Source organism: Gouania willdenowi, chromosome 7 (genome assembly GCF_900634775.1).
Source record: "Gouania willdenowi chromosome 7, fGouWil2.1, whole genome shotgun sequence".
Lineage (NCBI taxonomy): Eukaryota > Metazoa > Chordata > Actinopteri > Blenniiformes > Gobiesocidae > Gouania > Gouania willdenowi.
This window is the reverse complement of record NC_041050.1, coordinates 14,216,908-14,239,404: the sequence shown is the minus strand read 5'-3', so window position 1 is coordinate 14,239,404 and position 22,497 is coordinate 14,216,908. Positions and strand designations below refer to the sequence as shown.

General features: G+C 37.6%; 2 protein-coding genes across 3 annotated transcripts in view; both read left to right on the top strand.

The window, feature by feature from the left end:
- The window catches only part of LOC114467603 (DNA topoisomerase 1), a 703,770-nt gene that overhangs the window by 634,892 nt on the left and 46,381 nt on the right, over positions 1-22,497 (top strand). The window lies entirely within an intron of this gene.
- Positions 2,885-19,150, top strand: ggt7 (gamma-glutamyltransferase 7). Of its 2 annotated transcripts, none has more exons than XM_028454032.1 (16): positions 2,885-3,249; positions 7,085-7,422; positions 9,371-9,597; positions 9,672-9,823; positions 9,910-10,027; positions 10,758-10,825; positions 12,763-12,836; positions 12,951-13,144; positions 13,915-14,002; positions 14,306-14,433; positions 15,178-15,266; positions 15,359-15,511; positions 15,612-15,726; positions 15,835-15,972; positions 17,336-17,435; positions 18,011-19,150. In XM_028454032.1, the coding sequence occupies exons 2-16, from the start codon at positions 7,203-7,205 to the stop codon at positions 18,181-18,183; spliced, it is 2,037 nt and encodes a 678-aa protein (XP_028309833.1). In that variant the 5' UTR covers positions 2,885-3,249; positions 7,085-7,202; the 3' UTR covers positions 18,184-19,150. The 2 variants fall into 2 exon arrangements, with proteins under 2 accessions (XP_028309833.1, XP_028309834.1); XM_028454033.1 differs by lacking the exon at positions 2,885-3,249 and adding an exon at positions 3,547-3,690.

Genomic DNA, 22,497 nt, shown 5'->3' with positions numbered 1-22,497 from the left:
GTTTCTGAACTCATTTAGTAATTAATTTGGTGTTATGAAAAATGTAAGACTTGTGCCCAGCACGCATTTGCTCATATTCATCTGCCTTGTGCTGTGATCCAGTGTGTATTTCACATGAAGACCAAAAAAACAAGTTTTTTTGTTTTTTTTTTCCAAACATTACACTTGTCTACACCTCAGTCCCTTTTCTGGAGAAAAAGTGACTGACATCACTCAATTATGAGTGAATATCAGGAAAAAAAAAAAAAAAGAAACGCCTTTTATTGTGGTGTAAGAGCAAGCATTTTTCTTCTACATTTAACACACTGAACAGCCATTTTCATGCCCGAGGGCATCCAATGCATTGCAACTATCTGCTTCATTAATATCTTACTTGTTAGCGCATCAAGCTCTAACCGAGTCCACTAGCTTACTGATATGTATTCAACGACAATAGTAAACAATGGTGCTGAAGTGTATACTAATGTTTGTAAATTATTTGAGACATGGATGTAAGTTTGCACTGTCATACTTTTTTGTGAGTCAAGAGTTTTAGCAGCGTGCTGTGTGCTTGTTAAAAAAAAAAAAAAAAAAAAAGTTTCTGTGAGATTTTATGAGAAATCTTTACCTTTTGGTTTGTTTTCATCCAGACTGTGTGTGAGACCTGTTCAATGCTAGAAAATGTTCAAAAAAGTGAATCTATGTAATTTTCTCCTTCTGTAAATATTACGAAATCATGTACAATGCTCGATTAGATGTAACAGCCTCTCAGGATTTGAGTCCTAAACATTGTCTGATGGGACAGATGAGAATCCCCCTATCTGCCTCAGCTCTGTGCTCAATTTCTTAACCAAGGCGCATTTCAGTGGCCAAGGGCTGTGCTTTTTACCCCAGGTTCCATCTGTAAATGAAATCCACAGCAGAAAACAAGCGCGCTAGACTCGGATAAACAGCTGTTGGATGAATCTGTGCTATAGCAGGTTCAAAAGGCAGATTGTGTGTTCTCAGTTCTTGTTAAGAAACTCAAATGTCTCATTTTAGTTCTGAGGTTTCCCTTAAAATTTCTACACATTTTAAAATTCTTGACATTTATTTAATTGTTGTTGTTTTTTTTGTTTTTGTTTTTTTTAAATCTACAAACCTTACTTAACTTGAGTTTTATTTTATAAATGACAGAAGAAAAATGTATGTTGAGTTTCCTCCAAGGCAAGATCTGTATCTAAAGTAAAACAACACATGCATATATATATATATATCTCTGTTAAAGCAAGAGACGTGTGTTTGTCTGATGTACAATTTAGAAAATGTGTGAAAACAGGGTAATAATGAGAGGCCATGGGGGAAGTGTCCAGGACATACCTGTCACTTTAAACCAGTTATGTTTCTTTCTTTCCTTCCTCTTCGGTCATGTAAATTGTAAACTGCTTTTTTTGTTTTTATTTTTTTTTTTTTTTTTGGGGTATGTTGTGTGCGTTTATTCAAAGGTGTAAGTTTGAGTGTTGTGATTTTGGGAATGGGAGTGGCCATCTGATGTGTCTGAGGGATGTGAACAAGGACAGAATGAGGCAGAAGACGTAGAGTTTCTATATTTAAACAGGTAATGAAATGTATTATTAAAAAAGAAACACAATAGCACATGCTTGTATTTTCTCATATAGTTATTAGAACATGTTGTTCAACACTATGATGTTTAAAATGAAAGGCATTGAATGTCTGGGGAGTTTTTTTTTTTTTTTTTTGTGTGTGTTTTATGTTGTGCCCTAAAATGATGGCAGCTTTAAAACACTTGGGTTTTGACCCACATCACATCTGAATTAGTACACCCCTCCCCTCCCAAAAAATAAATAAAAAAAATCTAATATATAGACATATAAAATGGTGTATCTGATATTTATGGTGATTGTGCCTTTCACTATTTCTGCATGGTTTTTGTGATGTGCTGATTTTTCCATCCCCAGACATGGACAACCGTCTGTCAACAGGCAAGACCTATGCAAAAATCAACAAATGGGATTTTCAGCAACCATTTCAAAAACAGAGGTGCCCGCCAAAAAAAGAAAGAAAAAAAAGCCGGAAAACAACAATAATAAATACTCAGGTTAACACCTGAATCTTGTGTCCTTGCTTTGTTGTGGGAAAGTGGATCTTGGGAACTGATCTGAACTCACACATAAAAGAAGACAGCATGTCAATTGATAGCAAATTAATCATCATAAATTAATATCTATCTACCTTACTTAAATATGCTGTCAACAGACAGAGGAAATATAAATATATAAGAAAAGTTTGAATATATAAATATATATATATAGAAGTTTGAAAACATCTACAAGTCTACATATATTGTATACATTATCTTGAATTTTTTATATGGGGACTTGGTAAGCTATTCAAATGAGAAGTTGACAGGTAGAGATGAGTGTGGTATGGTTAGTTAATACTTTCTGTTGTGTGGAATAAAGTAAATACAGTTGGACTACTTATAGAGAGGCCAAATGGATTACATGGATTTAGATGTAGCAGCTAAAATGAGAGTAACATGTCATAATGATGATTGACCACTATAAAGCTAAATTTGAGTCATAATTAGAGTTTTTGCTCATAAAAAAACCTTCCAAACCTATGATTTTCTGTTTTATTTACATGTATTTATACACATTAGTGTTTGCATATCATTTTAATCACTCTGAAACGTTGTTACGTAGGGTGGTGCATTCGCGGAATGTGGCACTGCAGGAATTTCTGCTTTCCATCAATGTATATCCTTTTTATGTTCTATTTTTCCTTTTGGCTAAATAGGAAACTGGGTCATTTTCGGGTTGTATCAGGGTCACCAGTTATCTGAGGTGGGGGGACTACTTAGAAAAACCTGTTTTGTTTCAGTGCTTGTAATAAAAGCCAATTTCCTGGTTTCTGTGAATCTAGCGTGGAAAGCATCTTTGAGACACCGCAGAAGATTATGTGTATTTAAACGACACGTTTGTCCATTATGTAATGTTTAAAAATGAAACAGGTTGTCGTACTTAAGTTTCAGTAGAGATGATAGTTTAAAAAGAGGCCATTCACATGCCGACCCGCGGAGTCTCGGACAAGTTTTACCGGTTGTTCTATTCTGTAACACGAAGCCCGTTCCCGCGAGCTGCGTTCCGGGCACAGATTCATATCAGTCCGCTGACGAACACGGAGCTCCTCCTCTCCTCTCACCTGCTCCACAAAATACAACAGAAGATACTGTACGCTGGTCATAAATGACATTTATCAACGACAGAGGTGAGTAACATCTCAGTTACATTCAGTAACAAATGCATTCGATTTTCTTGCGTCGATATTTCTAGATTAGACGGTGGTAGAAATACAATACACCGCTTTGTCATCAATGTAACACCGATAATATAATACAGAGTTGTTTTATTTACTTAAGTCGGTCTGCTTAGCTAAAAAATAAAAATAAAAATAATTAAAGAGGATATAACAATGGGCATCGGATTAGGAGCAGGGCGGGCAGGGAGCGTCTGCAAAGTGCTTAACCAAAAGGAAACGTCTTCACCTCCATTGGCCTCATGAGATGCATTTGTGTTGGTGTTGAGAGACGATGCGTTTAGTGATTAAAAACCGGACACTGAGATAGATGTCAACAGTCTGCTGAGCTGGCCTCTATTTGTATTGTAACGCGGTTGTTCCTGGCTTTTCTGCGCCACACATATGGCAAAGGTAAAGCTCTACGCACGACAAGAATGTCTGCGGTTTGTTTAATCGAGAGCAACAAAGATGAAACGGACGCAAATGTTCATGTGTTGTTTGTTTTATGATCTAGTTTGAAGCCATTTGAAGGTGGAATAAAACGCGTGATCGCTATTTGATTCACATCCTGTCAAAGACGCACCTGCTCAGACTTTGTAGTAAAATGGCAAACCGTTTTTACCATTTAATCAAGGGGTTTTCAACCTTGGGGTCGGGACCCCATGTGGGGTCCCCTAGAGTTTAATTAGGGTCGCTTGAGATGTCTAGTAATTGATAAAAATGAAGAAGAAAAAAATACATGTTTGATATAAAAACAGAATGTGTATAGATATAAATCTAGTTAGTAATATTAATAAAACGCAGTTGAAATATATATATATATCTGAGCTGGCACAACTTGTCACTAATAAATACATAGATTTCACAGTCGATTACCCCATCATGTGATGCCAATTTGAGAGGCAGGCTTGTATTGTTTACTACTCGCTTCGCTGCATTCCACTCCACAAAAGACAATTAAAGTCTGTTACAAAACCAATGCAAATGGTTGGTAAAACACCCAAAAGGCAACACAGAGATGGTTTGGATAAACAAGACACAGATACGACAGCAAGACAGAATGCATCGGTGTGGATCTGTACAAAGTTTGTAAACGATAAATACTTTCCTGCTGTAATGTACATTGACATTGTAAACTATCTGGTTTGTTCCAAAAGTGCTTTTACTATGGAAGAGTTAAAGGCTTTCAAACAACTTGAGGCGTACAACCAGTTCATGAATGGTTGGGTGAAAGATGTGTACAGCATGACGGGGAATGGGAAAGTGCTTGTGACAGGCAGGGTATGCAGAACTATTTAAGTAAACAAGGCAGTTTATGTCATGGATTTCAACTTCTTTTCTGATTGTTTATACCAAGTAATAGTAATTCAATTTTATCTTGTGAACAATTGATGTGATGTGGTTTTTTTAATGGCTTTACAAAAACTGTAACTCAAAAGTTTTGAAGCTTTGAGGATTACTGTTTAAATACGCTATGATTTTGATTCAGTGCGTCCTAACATGCGGTGTATATGATAATTATATTAACCATGTTTAGTTATTATCAGTGGGCGTATGATGAGAACTCGCTGAGCCTGAAGGTATAATATTTTTTTATGAACATGTTACTAACTGTAACTTTTAAAGAGGCAGTATACTTGGAAATTATAGAAAATGGAGGAAAAAAACAAAACAAAACAAAAAAACGTTTCAATGTATTTTAATGATTTTCGTCACAGAAAGATTGGTATAGTCCATAATTCATCCCAAGTATTTAAACCCTTACACTGACATGCAAACTGGATGTTTATAAATCCATGTACCAAACTTAAGACAGTAGATTTAAATGTTTAAACTATCGTCATTTTAATTTTATTTTAAGTTTGCCATTCTCAAAGAATTAATGAGACCCCATTGAGGCCCTGGGTTATAGCGTCACTTTTTTTGAATCATTGAATCTCCCCACTGTGACTAAGAGAATCTTGTACTCATGTCGGAGCCCTTTCTGTTTTGCTGCATTAATCTTAAAAAAGAACCCAGATCACATAATTATTGCCTTTTATGTATGCCACATCAAACAAAGAAAACAATTTTTTTTTTTTTTTTTTTTATAAATTAAAGAGAATATGCATGAGTTGTGATTGTAGTCACAGGCAATGTATGCTTATAGCCTGTATGTAGAAGTCATATTTATTCATAAATATTTGACAACAAATCTCTCTCTTGGTTTCATTGGAAGGGTGGGGTGGAGGTTTGGTTCCTGGCCACGATTCCACTTAATTTTGGTTTCTTTATAATAGTTTGATCTTGGACCCCAGGAGATGTTTGATATATTAATTGGTGTTTTATGCAGAATGCGGCGCTCTATTGGTTATGTTTCCGAGATTGTCTGGTTTCCTGCCCCCGATGATCCTGGCAACACTACCATGCATGAGATACAAAATAGTTGCGTGGCGAAATACCGAATTATCAAAACTATTTCGTAAATAGAAACAAACATTCAAGAAAAATTAGACATATTTTATTTTGTTTATAGTTTGGTTACAGATGAATCTGCCTGCTACATTCAGTCAAACGGAACATGGACACATCCACACTGTTTACCAAAAGAATATTTCTTTCTTTATTATAGGCTACACTGCAGTATGACATCACATTGACAGACATGATAGGTTTTAAGGGTTTCTAACACAAAAAATAATATTACTTTAAATTGAGAGACCTGAAGTACAGATGCACAAATCATTCTACAACCGGAAATATACAATTATATATATATTTTTTTAGACTTTGATGGCGTCAGTACTGTCATGCTTGACAGTTTGACACTAGCTGCCCAGTCAGGGTGAGATCTGTCATACAATGCAGCTGGTTTACCTGAAAAATAAAAGTTAAAATAGTGAACATGCTAATAAAAAACAAACTATATTCATATACAAAAATAGCTTGAAATATATACTACTAGTACTAAAGAACTAGTCTATAATTATAGATGGCAGGCATGGATGGTAGACATGTACTGTAGGAAGCAGTAGGCTACCGTACCCAACGTATTCTGGACATGTGAAAAACATAATAACTCAAGTATTCATTTCATTAGTTACAAATAAAATGATAATCTTGTTTGAAAATGTTTCCTTACCGGTAACAAAGTGATCTGAGCATATCTTCGAAGACTGCGATCTTTCCTATTTATGCTGGCAAACTATGCCCTTTGCCAGTCTTCGCTAATTTTCTGTGTATGTTCCCCTTCATGGCGAAGTATTATAACAATATTAAAGAAACCAAGTTTAACTGAACTATTGTGGCGATTAGTGCACCCATTAACCCACCACAAAACTACCATATTGTGCTGTTTTGGCTGTGACAACCTAAGTAATGCTCAAACTTTGTCGTTTAGACTGATTTTCCTCTCTGCTGCATTTTTCAATTTATTTTTAATTTTTTTTAAAGCTGTTCAAATTTGCCTAATCAAAAAATGTACATTTGTTTTATTCTTGTTTTTCTAAAAATAATAGAATTGTTTTTTTATTCTATATATATATATTTTTAAAGCATGCAAAAAGTCACAGATCTATCAATTCTTGTTCGTTTGCTCTTGATATATTTGTCACCTGTGAAGTCTGACCCTAAAATAAAAAAAGGCAGGATTCAATAGATTATCTTTTAGTATAACTTTTTCAATTGCTTTTTTAACTTCCTCTCAAAAAGCCTTGATATTTTTACATTGTTCTATGAAATCAAATGTAGTCCTCTTTTCTTCCATCTATTTTGTGCACCAATCAGGGACATTCCTTTAATGAAGATGTTCTCATCTGAATTGCAGTTGCTGGACCTTGGTTCATGATCCCATGAAAGCAGAAGTCATTGAAGACATGGATTCCCTGCACTGACTCACTCACTCCGCAATAAGGTGATACACATTGTATCAAGAACGAGCAGCCATGAACAACTCTACTCCAGAAATCGTGGCAGCATTTCCAAACCCAGTTGTGGTGAATAAAGATACCAACCCAGAGACGACATTGGGAAGCGCTTATTCTCCAGTGGATTACATGAGCATTACCAGTTTTCCGAGGCTGCCAGAGGATGATGCCATGTCTGGGGATAACACCATGAAGCCTCACAGAGATGACGACAAGATCCTCAGTGAACAAGAGGCAGGTCTGTCAAAAATTGAAGAGAGAGTTAAAAAATTATCGTTGTGTTAAAAATCTGTCTCACGAGATTTTTTTTTTTTTTGTGACCTATCCAAACTTCTATTTGTGACCTGTGGGGGCAGTAATGCGCCTTTGCTACGTCTATCCTGCCAGAACCTAAAGCAGGAGAAGGAAAAGAAGAAGTGGAGGAGGAAAATTTTAGTTCTAGTTTCAATTTGTGGAAGAAGAAGTTTATTAACAGTTAAAAGAACATGGCTGTGTAGTTGCAGCATGTTGTTAATGACATACTTGGTCAGGGTCTGTTTGCTCTATATGCACTCTGTATTGACAGAGTAGCACTTTGCCGAGTAGTTTTGCGCATAATATTGTTTGCACAAAAAAAAAAAGAAATATGTAATTTTATTTTAACTTTTACAAGTTTTAGTTTCAATTTGTGAAAGAAGAAGTTTATTAAAAGCCCATGCTTACATCATGCATGTAAAGAGTTATAATAAAACATTTCAAAATGCATGTGCAACTCGGTTAAATAAACATCTGTTGGTCCAGTCATATATTTTGTCATTATAGTTTTCTTAAAATCTTTTTTTTTTTTTTTTTTATAATTTTATTTATGAAATGCAAGTCACAGATATAACTGTATACAAAAGCGTACAATTTATTTTCTTTAGTTTTCTTAAAATCTTGTCTCATCTCAATCTTATGATCTGAATGTATCGTCACACCCCTAGTAAGAGCGCGTTTAAACATTAAAGGGTGAGTACACCCCTGCTTTCTGCTGAGCTGCCACTCGGAGGGAAATTCAAAAAAAGCCTTGATTATGGGCGTTACTGCTGTTGCAGTAAGACACGCCCAGCTACTTTCAGTAACCGCCCCCTCCCCTCCGTCCCCGCACACACAGAATTAAAACCCATCACAACTGCCAGCTAACGAGCTAAACTTGAGCAAGTCAGACCGTAATGGACCGTGTGGACACTTTTGCCACGGAGGTCATTTGAGGTGTCAATCCAACCTACATGCTACAGTTTGCAAGGAGGCGGGTACCAGGTTTCATGGGAGAGGCGGGACCAACAGTTAAAGTAATGATGCAGGGGTTTCATGAACTTACTGTTCAACCAATAGCAAAATTCAGTTGTAATAGCCCGCGTTCAACCCTTAGTTGCCAGTATACTGGACATTTTACAGTTAAATACGCAAAATTAAAATACTTTTACTAAAATGTGGGACTAGGATCAATCAACAGCACTACTTATCACCCAAATACACATATATTGAGCAGAAAAAAGGTGGTTTGGGGTGTACTTACTCTTTAAGTATAGTGGACAGCAGCCAATTAAATGTATTGTTATTGTTGTATACAGTATATCTCCTGTTTAATTTGATTTCATTTGGTTTTCTAGATTTCTAGATTTTGGATTTGAAGCGCTGATTTGATTGTGTCTTTTTACCTCTACCAAGTAGGCAATATTTTAACCAGCGTTTATTTAGTTTGTTTGGCTGTTAGCAGGATTTCGTCAAAAGTACTTAGCAGATTTTGACAACTTTTTCATTAAAGATGGACCTTATGCCATTGAAAGATTACATACAATTTTGGATGAGATACAGATCAATACACTGATTCTGGATGAGTTTTTGTCTTGGGAACACTTTGGATTTGATAATGAAGACCTAGAACAAAGACACATTATGTGCAAGAACTGTTTAGTTTTGTGAACATACTTGATTTTAGTGTTTGAAGGATTTTATTTATCTTTAAAGAATATATTTTACATTGTTTTGTACACAAATAAATAACTATTTGTTTGACAAATAATTGTTTGAATAATTGTGATTTCAATTATGACTAAAATAATCGTGATTATAATGTTTTTCTATCATCAAGCAGCCCTACTCTGAGTGCTCTTGTCTAAATCTTTTGTTTGTTTGCTTGTTTTTTTTTTTGCTGAATTTCTTAGATCCAGATCTGTTCCTTAAGTCAGCTCGGCTTCAGCGTCTTCCTTCCTCTGCTTCAGACCTGGCCAGTCATGATGTGGCCTCACTACAGGAAACCACTAGAGATCCTTTTGTTGAAGAATGTGCCTGTCAGCGTGACGGACTGACCGTCATCATCACTGCATGTCTTACCTTTGCTACCGGAGTGACTGTAGCTCTTATCATGCAGATCTACCTCGGAGACCCACAGGTGTGATTCTTTTTGTTATATATGATATTCTATCCCCATAAAATCTATATTCATGCTTTCCTCTATTACCTAAGGTTTTTTACCATGGAGCAGTAGTGACGGATGCGGCTCAGTGTACATCTCTTGGGTTTGACATTTTAGCAAAGCAGGGTTCCAGTGTGGACGCTGCCATTGCTGCTGCTCTCTGCCTGGGGATAGTCCATCCTCACACTTCAGGTATAGGAGGGTGAGTCATGAAGACATGTGTCCTTTTTTTTAGTGTCACTGCCGCAAAACTCAATAAAGAAATTCATGTTTTTTATGTTCATTAAGAGGTGGCATCATGTTGGTGCACAACATTCGTAAGAATGAGACGAGAGTGATTGACTTCAGAGAGACGGCACCATCTGCTATTCAGGAGGACATGATGCTGACCAACCTTGACCTCCAGGTGAGATTGTTTGTTTTAGCGAATCATTTCTTCTTTACCTGTTGACGTTTAACACAGAAAGCATAAGACAGGAACCTGGCAAGAATTAGATTGATGTGTAGCCCTCCCTCTAACTCGAGTTCTCCACATCGATCTGGGTCTGTGTCTGGCAAATTCTTTCGGAACCAGGGAGGGACATGAACAGAATGCTTGAAGCTGATTGGGCGAAGCACCTGTCCACCATGATTTGTTTTAGCCAATCACACGGTAACAAATGATGATGTCGTTATCTGCATGCGCCGCTGAGACGCTGCTGCAACAACAACAAGGTTCCACTTTGCCATGTTTGCCGTCCAAAAATGCACAAAGCGTCTCTCGCTGTTGCTCTTTCAAAAAGGAAATGCTGGATTCTTATCTGAGTTTGTAGCAGCTTCCACACGTTCATCCTCCTGCGTTGACATCTTTTTATTTTGATTTGCTATGCTAATAGCGGTAGCCCAGATAGTACCTCACCCCGCAACTGCGCATGCGCCATTTTTGCTTCGGCGCTTCTGCCTTTGTCACACCGGGATATCCCGCCCTAAACCACAACACTGCCTCACGATTGGTTCGAACCGCATCGGTTCGGATTCGAAAGGCAAAGGTGGGAGCAGCACGATATGGATTCTGGTGTTTGTGAACACCGTTTTGCAGGCAAGGTTAATAAGACAGTGTTGTTTGTTTAAATTGTGTATGTATTTTGCTGTTTTAGCCTGGCCTGCTGGTGGGAGTACCAGGGATGCTCAGTGGGATGCATCAGGCTCACCAGCTCTATGGGAGGTACTGTCATTATTATCTTTTATTGCTTTTTATCATGTTTTAAATCTCTGGCTTAATTTTTTCATTGCCAAATGATATATCAGAGTAAGTAAAAATATTGTGATCTGGTAAACAGTCTCACATTTCTCATAGCTACAATATGGGTAATTTTTAGGGATGCACCGAAATGAAAATTCTTGGCCGAAACCGAAAATGAGAAAACCAAGGCTGAAAACTGTAACACCGAAATAAATTATTATGCAACTTATTATTCCCATTGCCTTTATGGCTCTGAATGTGTATTAACTTCACTAAATTTAAAACATTGCAATTGTGTAAGTTAATAATAATGCTTCAAACAATAAATCAATTAAAAATATGAAAATACTTATTTAGGACTGGCATTTCAACAATGCACAATATAAAATAAAATGTTTAATTTGACACCACTCACACATTAAATGATGTTGTACAGGCCTATAACTGATCGAGCGGCTGGAAGAGAGTAAAAGTAAATATGTTCTGTCATTAAAACACAAAGTGCATTAAAGTTCTAGATGTAAATCAGCTTCTTAGCTTTATTTATTATCCAAGCATGTTCTTGGAGATGCGCACACAGCTCTGTGTGCTTTGGTTGCTGCGTGGATCATTTCTTGTGCACGTTGGTTTAATTTTATTCCCATCCAGATCTTCATTTGTGAATCATGAGGTCCCGGAACAAACGCAGAGTGTTGTTCCGGCAGTAAGCGAGAGACAAAAATGTCACGACATGACAAGAGACCCTTGAAAAAATAATCGTATATTAAATCGCAATATTGAGGAAAAAATTTGCAATTACATTATTTTTCAAAATCGTTCAGCCCTACTTAAATGTTTAATAAAAGAATGATGAATCAGCATTAAAGAAGTACGGACAATCGCCTGTTACGTCCGTCTCTCATTGCGAGTGACAGCTGTCAAATCTACCATGTTTAAGCACTAAGGACAGCTCAAAATCACCATTAATTTAGCCACAAAGGACATTAACTCCCAGAACACAAAATATTTACAGACTTTTACACCCTTATCCTTTTTAACATATTTCACAGTCGAGGCCTGCCTTGTCTTGCTCATCTTGAGTCCTTTGGATAGTTTTCCTACCGTGTCCTGTCTGTTGGAGGCCGGTTCTCCTGCATTAGCATCATCACTACAGCTGCTACTCGCTACGCTAACTCCTACTTTACTGCTGCTGTTTCGCGATTTCCACAGACACAAACTTGGATTTCTAAACGTCGGGCATAGCTTCACTTATTGGCTTAAAAATATCTTTAAATCCAACTGCCTTTTTTTTTTTGCCATTTTCTACCGTCTTCCAGGCTGACAGAGAAATTATTTTTCCACCAAATCACCCTTTAGATGTAGCGTGGGGGCGTGGCTTGACTTTCCCTTCTCTTCCTCACTCACGCTGTGTGTCTACATTCAGTTTTGTGTTTACAATGAAATATCTAGTGATCGAAACTCAATAAAAGACACAGCTGCTTCAAAATGTAATCAAAACACCTAAAGGAAAAAAGGTGTAGGGGTCCGTTTTAACGGAGGGTGACACATATATACAGTGTCTAAGTGACTGTGACACAGAAACATACGTGCTCCATCATCTCTGCTCAGAACACGCTTTATTGCTCAGATGTATTGAAATACAGCCTCGTCAGCGGACAAGTTGGCCCATTTCCAGACGAGCGCTTGTGCTGACTGCAGAGTTTGCTCGCGTCTTTACAACGTCCTGTTTCGGTGAGAAAAGTGTTTTGAGCGAAAACCGAAAATGCACTTTCGGGTCATTTTCGGTAGCCGGAATTTCGGTGCATCACTAGTTATTTTCCATGTTTCTTTTTCTTACATCCTTAAGGAGAATGTGTTTAATCCTTAAGAATTCAACATCTATAAACCAAGCCTCCTCACACAGTCTTTGGTTGTACTAGGATGCCATGGAAGGAAGTGGTTTCCATGGCAGCAGATGTGGCCACAGATGGGTTCAATGTTACTCACGACTTAGGTAGGTAATTTCATTCAAATTACTGGCTGTTAATGTGTTGTTTTCTGTAAGGAAAATCACACAGTACAGACATAATTAGTGTTATCTCACCTGTCTGTCCTTTCTCCCCCAAAGCTGAAGCTCTGGCAAAAGTCAAGGACCAGAACATGTCGGATGCCTTTCTGAACGTGTTCCTTCCCAGTGGTCAGGCTCCCCTCTCTGGACTGTTTAGCAAGCGCCTGGATTTAGCAGCCATTCTGAATGCTGTTGCTGAGAAGGGGATTTCAGAGTTCTACAGTGCAAACCTGGCACAGGAAATGGCGGCAGCAGTGAGAAATTCCTTCTTTTTCAGCTATTTTGCCTTAAATTCTGTCTAAAATTCTAAGTTGAAGTAGTAATCATGCCTCACTATCGAAGACTCCTACCAAACATACTCAAGTCCATTCAAAACCCATAATTAGTTGCACAATGAGTCATATGTACTCAGGCCGTAAGTTTTTTTACAGTAAATTACAATTGTAAACAAAGCAAGTAAGGTCATGTCAGGTTATTTACTTAAGGGTGTTGCCCTGAGATCACACTTAAAGTTGATCACACAATACATTTTCTTTTAACTTCTAAATGTAAGTCAATAAACCTGATTGACCTTATTACGTTTATACAAAACTTGAACATATGAATATTTCAGATTATTTCTGGTGTTTCTCCCCTCCAAAGAAGTGTACAATAATAGCGTAAATGATAAAGCTCTCTAAGGACGAGAAATAAAAAGAAACACATTCAGGAGATTATTTTGTGTTTATTGTTTGACAGTAAGTGGGAAAGTTAAAGTGGACTCGTTCATTTTTCCTGTTTTTGTTTTTTATGATCTACCATACTTTTACACCTTGTACTTCACTCAAATGTTTATTGTTAAAATATTAAGTTTTTTATATATATCTGTATTTTGTATGTTGTTAAATTGTTTGGTGTATTCCTTTCTACATAGGGTAAATTGTGTACGTATTTTGCTTTTGTTTGTTTTATCTCTTACTGCTATAACAAGTGGTTTTTCCCTGTTGTGGGATTAATAAAATATCTAATCAAATATTTTAATTAGGTGCAACTAAGAGGGGGAGTGCTCACAGAAGAGGACTTGGGAAACTACAGCACTGTCCTGCAAAAACCAGCAGAGATCATGTACCAGGGTAAAAACTGTCATCTGTTTATTTTTCTTACACTTGAACGGATCAAATAATCAAAAAGATCATTGTCCTATCAATTAATCTGGGCATACAATGTATGTTTTGACTCTGTTTACTCTAGAAAAAGCGATTCTTCACACCAACATGAGTTTGCTTTGTGCCAGCTCTATTACTTTGACATCAGACATGAATAAGATGATTATATGACAAACAAAATCTCAACATGTGTTTAAAAAAATACCCAACTCCTCTGTTGCTAATCTATTGGATCAATAAGGGTTATTGTGTATTGTCTTATATATCAAGGTCATCATGTGATGGCAGCTCCAGCCCCTCATGCAGGGGTCGCTCTGATCACCGCGCTCAACATTCTTGAAGGTTACAACATTACGGGACAGGTCCCCAGAAACATCACTTATCACTGGATTGCAGAGGTAGCAACACTTTCAAATATGAATCTGAATGCAACACAGCAGTAAATGTTTAAGGTTTTAGTTATTCAGACAACTGTTCGTCAGGAAATCTACTTCGATCTGCTGACATGTTTCAATTAGCAATTGCCAGTCTTCATCAGAGGTGTCTGCTGATCACCATATTCTTTGTTTTAGTGAGCGCTGCTTCCAGGGTGAACATAACATATTTTTTTTAGCATTTTTATCTTCTCATACCAAGTCTAGTTTTGATTGGTCCAGGATAAGCTTGAGGTTGGAAATTTTTTTCTTCTGGATTTCAAGGATGGAATCTGTTTTCTTTCCCTTATTCTGCGTCCTTGTTCGCTCCTCTTCCCATTGTTTTTTCAGCTCCTGTACCTCCTTTTTTGAAAGGTCTAGAGCGAGTTAAAGTTCATCAATTCCAGTCTCTTCCTTTTCCAACTACGATACAACATGGTGCTTTGTCAGGTCCATTCTCCTTTGTCCACACTTTGAGGACTGAACTACTCAATACATTACGCACATTTTATGTTATTGTGCTTTAGAACCACTTAGTGTTAATTGGTGTGTATCAGAGGTGTATTCCAGAAAGGTGGTTCAACAAACCCTGAGTCTATCCATAAACCCTGGGTCAACATACCCGGCGATGGGAAACTCTGGGTATCGGATTCATGTCAGGAGATCAGAAACTTGCCGGGATGCATTCAGGTTGTTAGTAAAAAAAACTGTTGCTATGCTCCTTTTTAGGCTGTAAAAATCGCACTTGCCCTGGCGAGTGAGCTGGGTGACCCCTTGTACGAAGCCTCTGTCTCAGGAGTGGTTGACAGGATGCTGAGGTAAAAACAAAAACACCATCTCACACATGAAATCAATGGGTTAATCTGTGCCAGGCTCGACAGTGTTTACCTTTGGTGTTTGGTTCTCACAGCAAACCTCAGGCTTCCCTGCTCCGCCAGATGATCAACGACTCACAGGCGTTCCCTGCGAGCCATTACACTTCATTGTTTACTTTGGAGGACGGTGCAGCCGCGGCTCAGGTCATGGTCATGGGCCCAGATGACCACATCGTGTCAGTTATTAGGTATTTCATTCTTTAAAAGAACCACTGCTCCAATCAAACTGTAAATAATCAATAAAATCTAAATCTGTTTTTTTCAATCTAACTTTTTTCATTGTTTCAGCTCTCTGAACAAACCGTTTGGCAGTGGGATTGTGACGCCTTCAGGAATCCTTTTAAATAGCCAAATCTTGGACTTCTCCTGGCCTAACAAATCCCTGCATTTATCACCTAATCCTGTAATGATTTCCTTTCAGTGCCTTATAAAATTGATCCAATTTTCTCAATTGTATTGCGAATGTTGTTGTTGATTTTGAGTCGATAATTTTCAGTTTGATTTTATGCAGCATAACGCCATTCAACCTGGGAAAAGACCCATGTCCTTCCTGATGCCCACAGCAGTGAGACCAGCTATAGGATTGTGTGGCACATATGTAGTAGTTGGATCTTCAAATGGGGAAAAAGCTCTCAGTGGAATCACACAGGTGATTTTTATAAGATGCATGTACATTTATATTTTGTGTGTATGTGTATGTATGAGCTGTCAGGGTGTAGCCTAGATGCCTTATGCCCTTGGTGAGCTTATATTATAGCTTCAGGAAGGAACAAGCAGGTCATTTTGACAGCTTGATATGTTTGTTTAATGAAGTTTTTTTTTTTTTTAAATTAAATGAAAAATGATTGAAAATGATAATAATAATAATAATAGAGAAATCCCCTGCAAGTGATCTTCACTTCAGTCTCAGTGTTCCAAAGCCATGAGTAGGGATGGGAATTGATAAATATTTAGCGATTCCGATTCCATTATTGATACTGCTTATCGATTCGATTCCTTGCTGATTGCCTTATCGATTCTCATTGAGTGAGGGAATTAAATAATACAAATGGATTTGTTTGCTTAATTACATTATCTTTGTCTCTTTAATTTCCTGCAGGGATATCAGCTCTCTTTTAATCTACCAGGTATAGATTGTTTTCACTGGATAATAATATATACAAAAGTGCTATATAAAATTTATAAATTATTATTATTATTATTATTATTATCATTACAACATATGACACATTTTGGCTACAAACATTTGAGAATATTTACAGTGCTCCGTTTGAACTTGAACAACTTGATCCAAAACTAATTCAGACATAAAATAAATAATTATTCTGTAAAAAAAAAAGAACTTATTAACCAAAAGTACAGCTGCACTTATTGTTATGTATTTAAACTGTAAAGCTTTAGTTTAGCCTTTGTTTACATTTCTATAAATGGACCTTCAGAGACGCCGTCCCCGTTGTTACATGTGATGTCATCAGCCGTGTGTGTGAACGTGTGAAAGAGCAAACTACAGACCACGATCAGTACCAGTCCGTCTCCCGTGTCTGATTACTTGTTCTGAAGACATAAACTGGTGAGGAGGTGTGTGTTCTGCTTTCGGAATAAAAGTCTGTGCAAGAAGCAACTTTAGCGCGAGTGTACAGAACCCAGAAGTGACAAGCGTAGCAACAGAGACGCTACAAACAGAGCACGGAGGACAGCACAGCAGCGGGTGGAGGAGGTGGATTTGCGGTGGACAGCAAACAACTAGATGGTGGAAGGAGCTTCACTGTGTGCTAGCATAAACACAATATGCAGGACCTGGAGGGGTTTATCGTTAGTATTCGTGACGTAAGAGGAGCCGATAAGCAGAATTGACTGGAAAGCAAACAAACAATTCCTAGGAATTGGATTACTCGGAACCGGTTCTCTTTTTTTAAAGGTTTTAAAATTTCATTTTTGGGCAATTATTGGTGGGTGGAAGAAAGAAACACATCAACCATTTTTATATTTAATCCACATGTAATTCTGCACAGGTGCTGATGAACGTCCTGTCTTCTCAAAGAAATATGAGCGACAGCGTAGCATATGGAAGACTCCATCCTCAGCTTCAGCCCAACACACTATTGGTGGATGGTGAGGTTTTTCTTCTGGTTATTCTTTGGTACAATTTAATCACGTATTATTTCAATATGCTTATGAGGTTCACACTTTTTGTGTTAGATCTGAGCATTACTACAGGAAAGAACAAAGGGTTTTGTTTTGTTTTTGTGTACTTTCTCGTCATTTTAGTATGGTCAACTGTCATTGTTTCATGTGTTTTTTGTCGCTGTTTTGTGGAGTCATTTTGTTCTGAGCCCCTAAAGGGACACGGATATTTTTATTTAATTGCATGCTCACGTAAAGGCCTTTACGTGAGTGCGTGAAATTAATACGCATTTATTTTTTTTACCTGTGTCCCTTTAGGGGCTCCGTAATTTTGTTGCCGTTCCGTTTTTTTTTAATGCCATGCTGTGTTTTTTTTTTTGTCATTTTGTTTCATTTTTCTGTCGTGTTTTGGAGTCATTTTGAGCCGTTGCTTTGGAGAATGCACAAAGTTAGACAGAGGGCCGCATGTGGCCCCCAGGCTGCCAGTTGCCCTTGTCTTCTGTACAGTAATGTTTGGATCAATCAATGAATTGCATTATAACCTGTCTTTTTATGTCCTCCAGCTGAGTTTTTGGAGGAAGACGTTGAACTGCTGCAGGCCAAAGGTCACAGGGTTGAAAGAACAGATGTTCTCTCGTTGGTGGAGAGCATGCGAAGGAACAACGATCTCATCATTGGGGTGAAGGACCCACGTAGTGCTGATGCCTCTGCGCTTAATATGTCCAACGTGCTTTAGTTGCACTGCTCCTTCCAAGCTCCTGTTGTGATGCCTAATGAGTAATTAAAATGTAAACTTATAATTCACTTTAAGAAAATGACCAACAAGAACTGAGCGAAAGCACAGGTTAAGAAAACGCACAGAAAATCTAAATATTTTTTTAAAGAATAAATATTTATTGTTTTTATTTATGGCTTGTTCTCAATGTTTGGTTTGAGTGTAAATGTTTATCAAGAAGGGTAGATTATTGGCTTTTTTCATTTTTTCCAAATACAAATATTTTGCAGTTCGCCACATCTTTATATTTTGAAGCCTTTCAACGAGATACGACCTAAACTACTCCATGTAACTCCATGTCATCACTCAGACATTGTAAAAGGTGGTTCAGTTTGCACCAGAGATTAAGTTTTGTTCTCCTTCCTTTCATTGTCAATGTCAACAGAGGCTGAACAACAACTCATTATATGATGTGTAAATGTTGTCAAGAATAACAGGAAAAACTGTTACCTGAAAATAACTTCACATTTGCACAAGCAAGTTATTTTTGTCACAGTCTGAAATTAGTCAATATCTGTCATTTAAGATAATGTTTATGTGCTTGTGGCTTTATGTTAAAGGAGTGGCTACTTGTTTTTGGATGTGGTATTTAAAGAGATGTTTGTTTTGTACACATTTGTTCCAGATGTTGTATAAAATTATTGATTTCACTGTAGAAAATTGCACGATATAATATGGAGGTCTAATAATAGGGAGTATTTTTATGTGAACCAACAACTTTTTTGTACATGGCTGTTTTTACTTTGTTAGGTTTTGTCAGTGTTATAATAGTAATAATTAAGTTGGTTATTAGAGTTATCGTCGCGTGTTCTTTGGCCTGAATGCAACAACTTATTTTGTTAAACAAAGTCATATTTTGGTAGAGAATTTTATTAGAAACCCACATATTTACTGTAAATCCAAGAAATAAAAATGATTAAACACCCTAGCGCATGATACTCGTTTTTCTACTACATCATTTGCTTAGAACAAACTTTTTGTCTCCGTTGTTTGTCCCTTTTCAAATTCACTAGGAGCTGGTTTACACAGTGGTCATAGTGCTTAAAACTGTAAGAGTCCATGGATTATCGGAACATGCATTCTTGTGTTATTAAAATGTAAAATAATTATGAGGATTTTGAGGTTGAGCCATACCACAACCTGGTACCTCATTTACAAGGCCACCAGAGCGCGTGTGTTAAATATGGAGGTATATCCATCTGTATAATCACTAGAGATGGGAATTGATAAGATTTTAATTATTATGAATTATTTTTGCCGAAAGGGGAAATCAGGTACAGAAGTGACATCAATCACGAATGCATCAAATATTACCGGGGAAGACCCGGTTGCAGAACATGTTTATAGATTCACAGGATATAGGTATATTGTATGTACATGAGTAACTGTCAACCGAATCGAACTGCCCTGCTTCCTGAGCCACAGAAGCCCCATTTGGATGTTTACGTCACAAGTAAGAACAAATCAAAAAGGGCAAAATCCAGAGTCATGACATCTTTCTGGTAAGTAAGAAAACATTTACAGAGTGTGTGTAAGATTCAGTATAGGCCTTGTAATTTTGTAAAGTGTAATGATTCCACAAGACATTTATATGTGGTTTGCCAAAAATGAAGAGACAAACAAAGGCATCCAATACTCCAGGAGAAAACACCTTGCACAACAATTTCAACCTTTCCTCCTTTCCAACCTGTTCTGTCCACTCCACTTTAGGTCAGATGTAGGGGTAGTTCTGCATCTAAACGCTAGGGGAGCACCAGCATGAGTGTTGGCTCTAAGCTCCTCATGCTCCAACCTGGTTGGTAATCAGTCACACCTTTGTTGAGACACACAGACAATGCAGTGGAGGAGCTCAGGGATGTTGTTGGTGAGTGGCTTCAAGTTTATTGAATTTATATGGTTTATTTTTAAAGTTAAGCTACTAAAAGCAAGTATTTAAGTTGGATTATGTGTCATGTTAAAGAACACAGGCTGAGTGCTTGTTTGTATGTTATTTTGACCCAACTTTAAGTTAAATCTACATACATAGTGTTTGGCCTTACCATGTGTTTACCAGAGGGGTCTTAGTCAAAGCACATTAGGTTTACAGTTGATTCAATTGATATAAATATATTCTGATGTCATAGTGTAATTTATGTTAAGAAAACATCTCTAAAATATTAAGAGCAATAAATATTGGTTAAGTGTTTTAGATAAGTTTATATATAAAATAAAATGAATAAATAAGTTTATGGGTAAAATACATTGTTAAAAAGTTAGACTTTGATTAAAATGGTTAAAATAGGGATATCAAAGTATGATTTAATTTTACAATTAAAACTAGTTACATATCTTAGGTTAAATATTAAGTAGCAGAAAATTCATTTATTTAAAAGATACATTATTTAAAATATAAGGTCAGATTGTTCATTCATTAGAAAACATTTGAATAGAGCTCATTCTTCCTTTCTCTCCTTTTCACCCCTTTTTTTCTCAAGGTTTTCAACCTGCTGCTGCTGCTGCTACAAACCTAAAACAAAACTGAATAAATGGTTAAAAGCTGAGTTGGCCTCACGTCTTACTTGTGCTCCATCCATGTCCTTTCAAGTTGGGCAAGCATTGTAAAAAATAGACTTGACAGTTGAAAACCACTCGTGAACCAGGAAGAATAAAAGATAAAAGGCTTTTAAAATCCAATTGTGGACGCGAGGGCAATGGCTGAAGAGAAGTCGATTAATCAACTCAAGAAGGAGCGGACAACCTCCAAGAGTCTTTTTACTCGTCAAGCCAATCATCTCTCACAGGAGGCAGATTCCATGGCTCAACAAGAATTATTGGATGAATTTATTAAATTGTCCGACCGACTTGATGAACTCCTCAAAACAAATGACAATTATTTGGCAGGCATACTGTCAGACATGGTAAAAGAGGAGGAAGAACAGCAAGTTTTCGAGCATCAGAAGGAAATTGAGAAAACAGCTAAAGAAGCTGAGGAAAGATTCAAGCTCGTGAAGAATATGGTGCAAGAGACTTTGTGGACAAATTATGGAGAACAAGAAGTTATGGAAACCATTGAAGGGGCTGAAGAGATTGGACAACGAGCTCAAGATTTACCTGTGACAAGCACTAATTTTGAGAGTTATGGTGTTCACATGGACTTATTGGGGAAAAGGCTCAAGGAAGTCAACGACACCATGCGTGCTTGGGAAAAGTGGATTCCTGGGGAGGAGAGAAGAACTCTCATTAACAGAATCAAAGGAACAAAAGCTTTGAAGAACAAGCTGGAACTAAGAGAGGCGGAGTTTTGTACTGCAAGACGAATCGCAGATCCAACTTCAGGTGCCAGTAATGGTGCAAACGAGGTAGCACTGAGCCCTGCCCCAGCGCCAACAAACCGAATTGTCAGAATCAAACCAACTGCACTTCCCATCTTCAGTGGTAACAGTAGGGATTACTACAGATGGAAAAAGGACTGGGAGAACTTGCAAAGACAAGGCGAACCCACCGGATCTGTCGAAGTTAAAAAGATACAACTGGTGGATAGCATTGAAGACAAGATAATCAAAGACCTGAGACTGTCCACATATTCCTCTGCTGAAGAGATGTTCAGAGTTCTTGGGAACAAATATGGAAATAAGTCTGCAATTGCACTTGAGATACTCGAAGACTTGGAGAGATTACCCCCTATTCGAGGAAATCAACCACGCAAGGTCATTGATCTCATCCAGGCAGTTGAGAAGGCACTAACTGATCTCATTGAACTCGACAGCACCAGTGCAATAAAGAATCCACTGGCCATACGAAATATCGAAAGCAAACTCCCTGAATTTGTGAAACGAGACTGGATTGTTCATATGATGGAGCCAAGCAACGGCGTGACTAGCGAGAACCATTTCGACATGCTTGTGAGGTTCCTTAAAAGGCAGGAGGGCGTACTGGAAAGGTTGGAGCAGTTAAAAGTAACAGAGAAGCCTGACAACTTTCCAGCTAAAAGGCCAGAGAAAAGATTTGCCTCAACCAAGACCACAAAAAGGGAGCTTGCAAATACATGTGGATTGTGTGGTGATGAACGGCACTACAACAAACTCTTCTACTGCAGGAAATTTAAAAATCTAAGTGTACCAGAGAAGAGAGCCACACTGAAACGACTAGGGGCGTGCAAGATATGTCTTGGTTGGCATACAAGAAGGGAAGACTGCAAGGATACCTACCTTTGCAGGGATCAAAAATGCAGAAAGGAGGGTCCTCCAGATCATCATTACTTCCTTTGTCTAAAAGAAAGTGAAGCGCAATCACAGA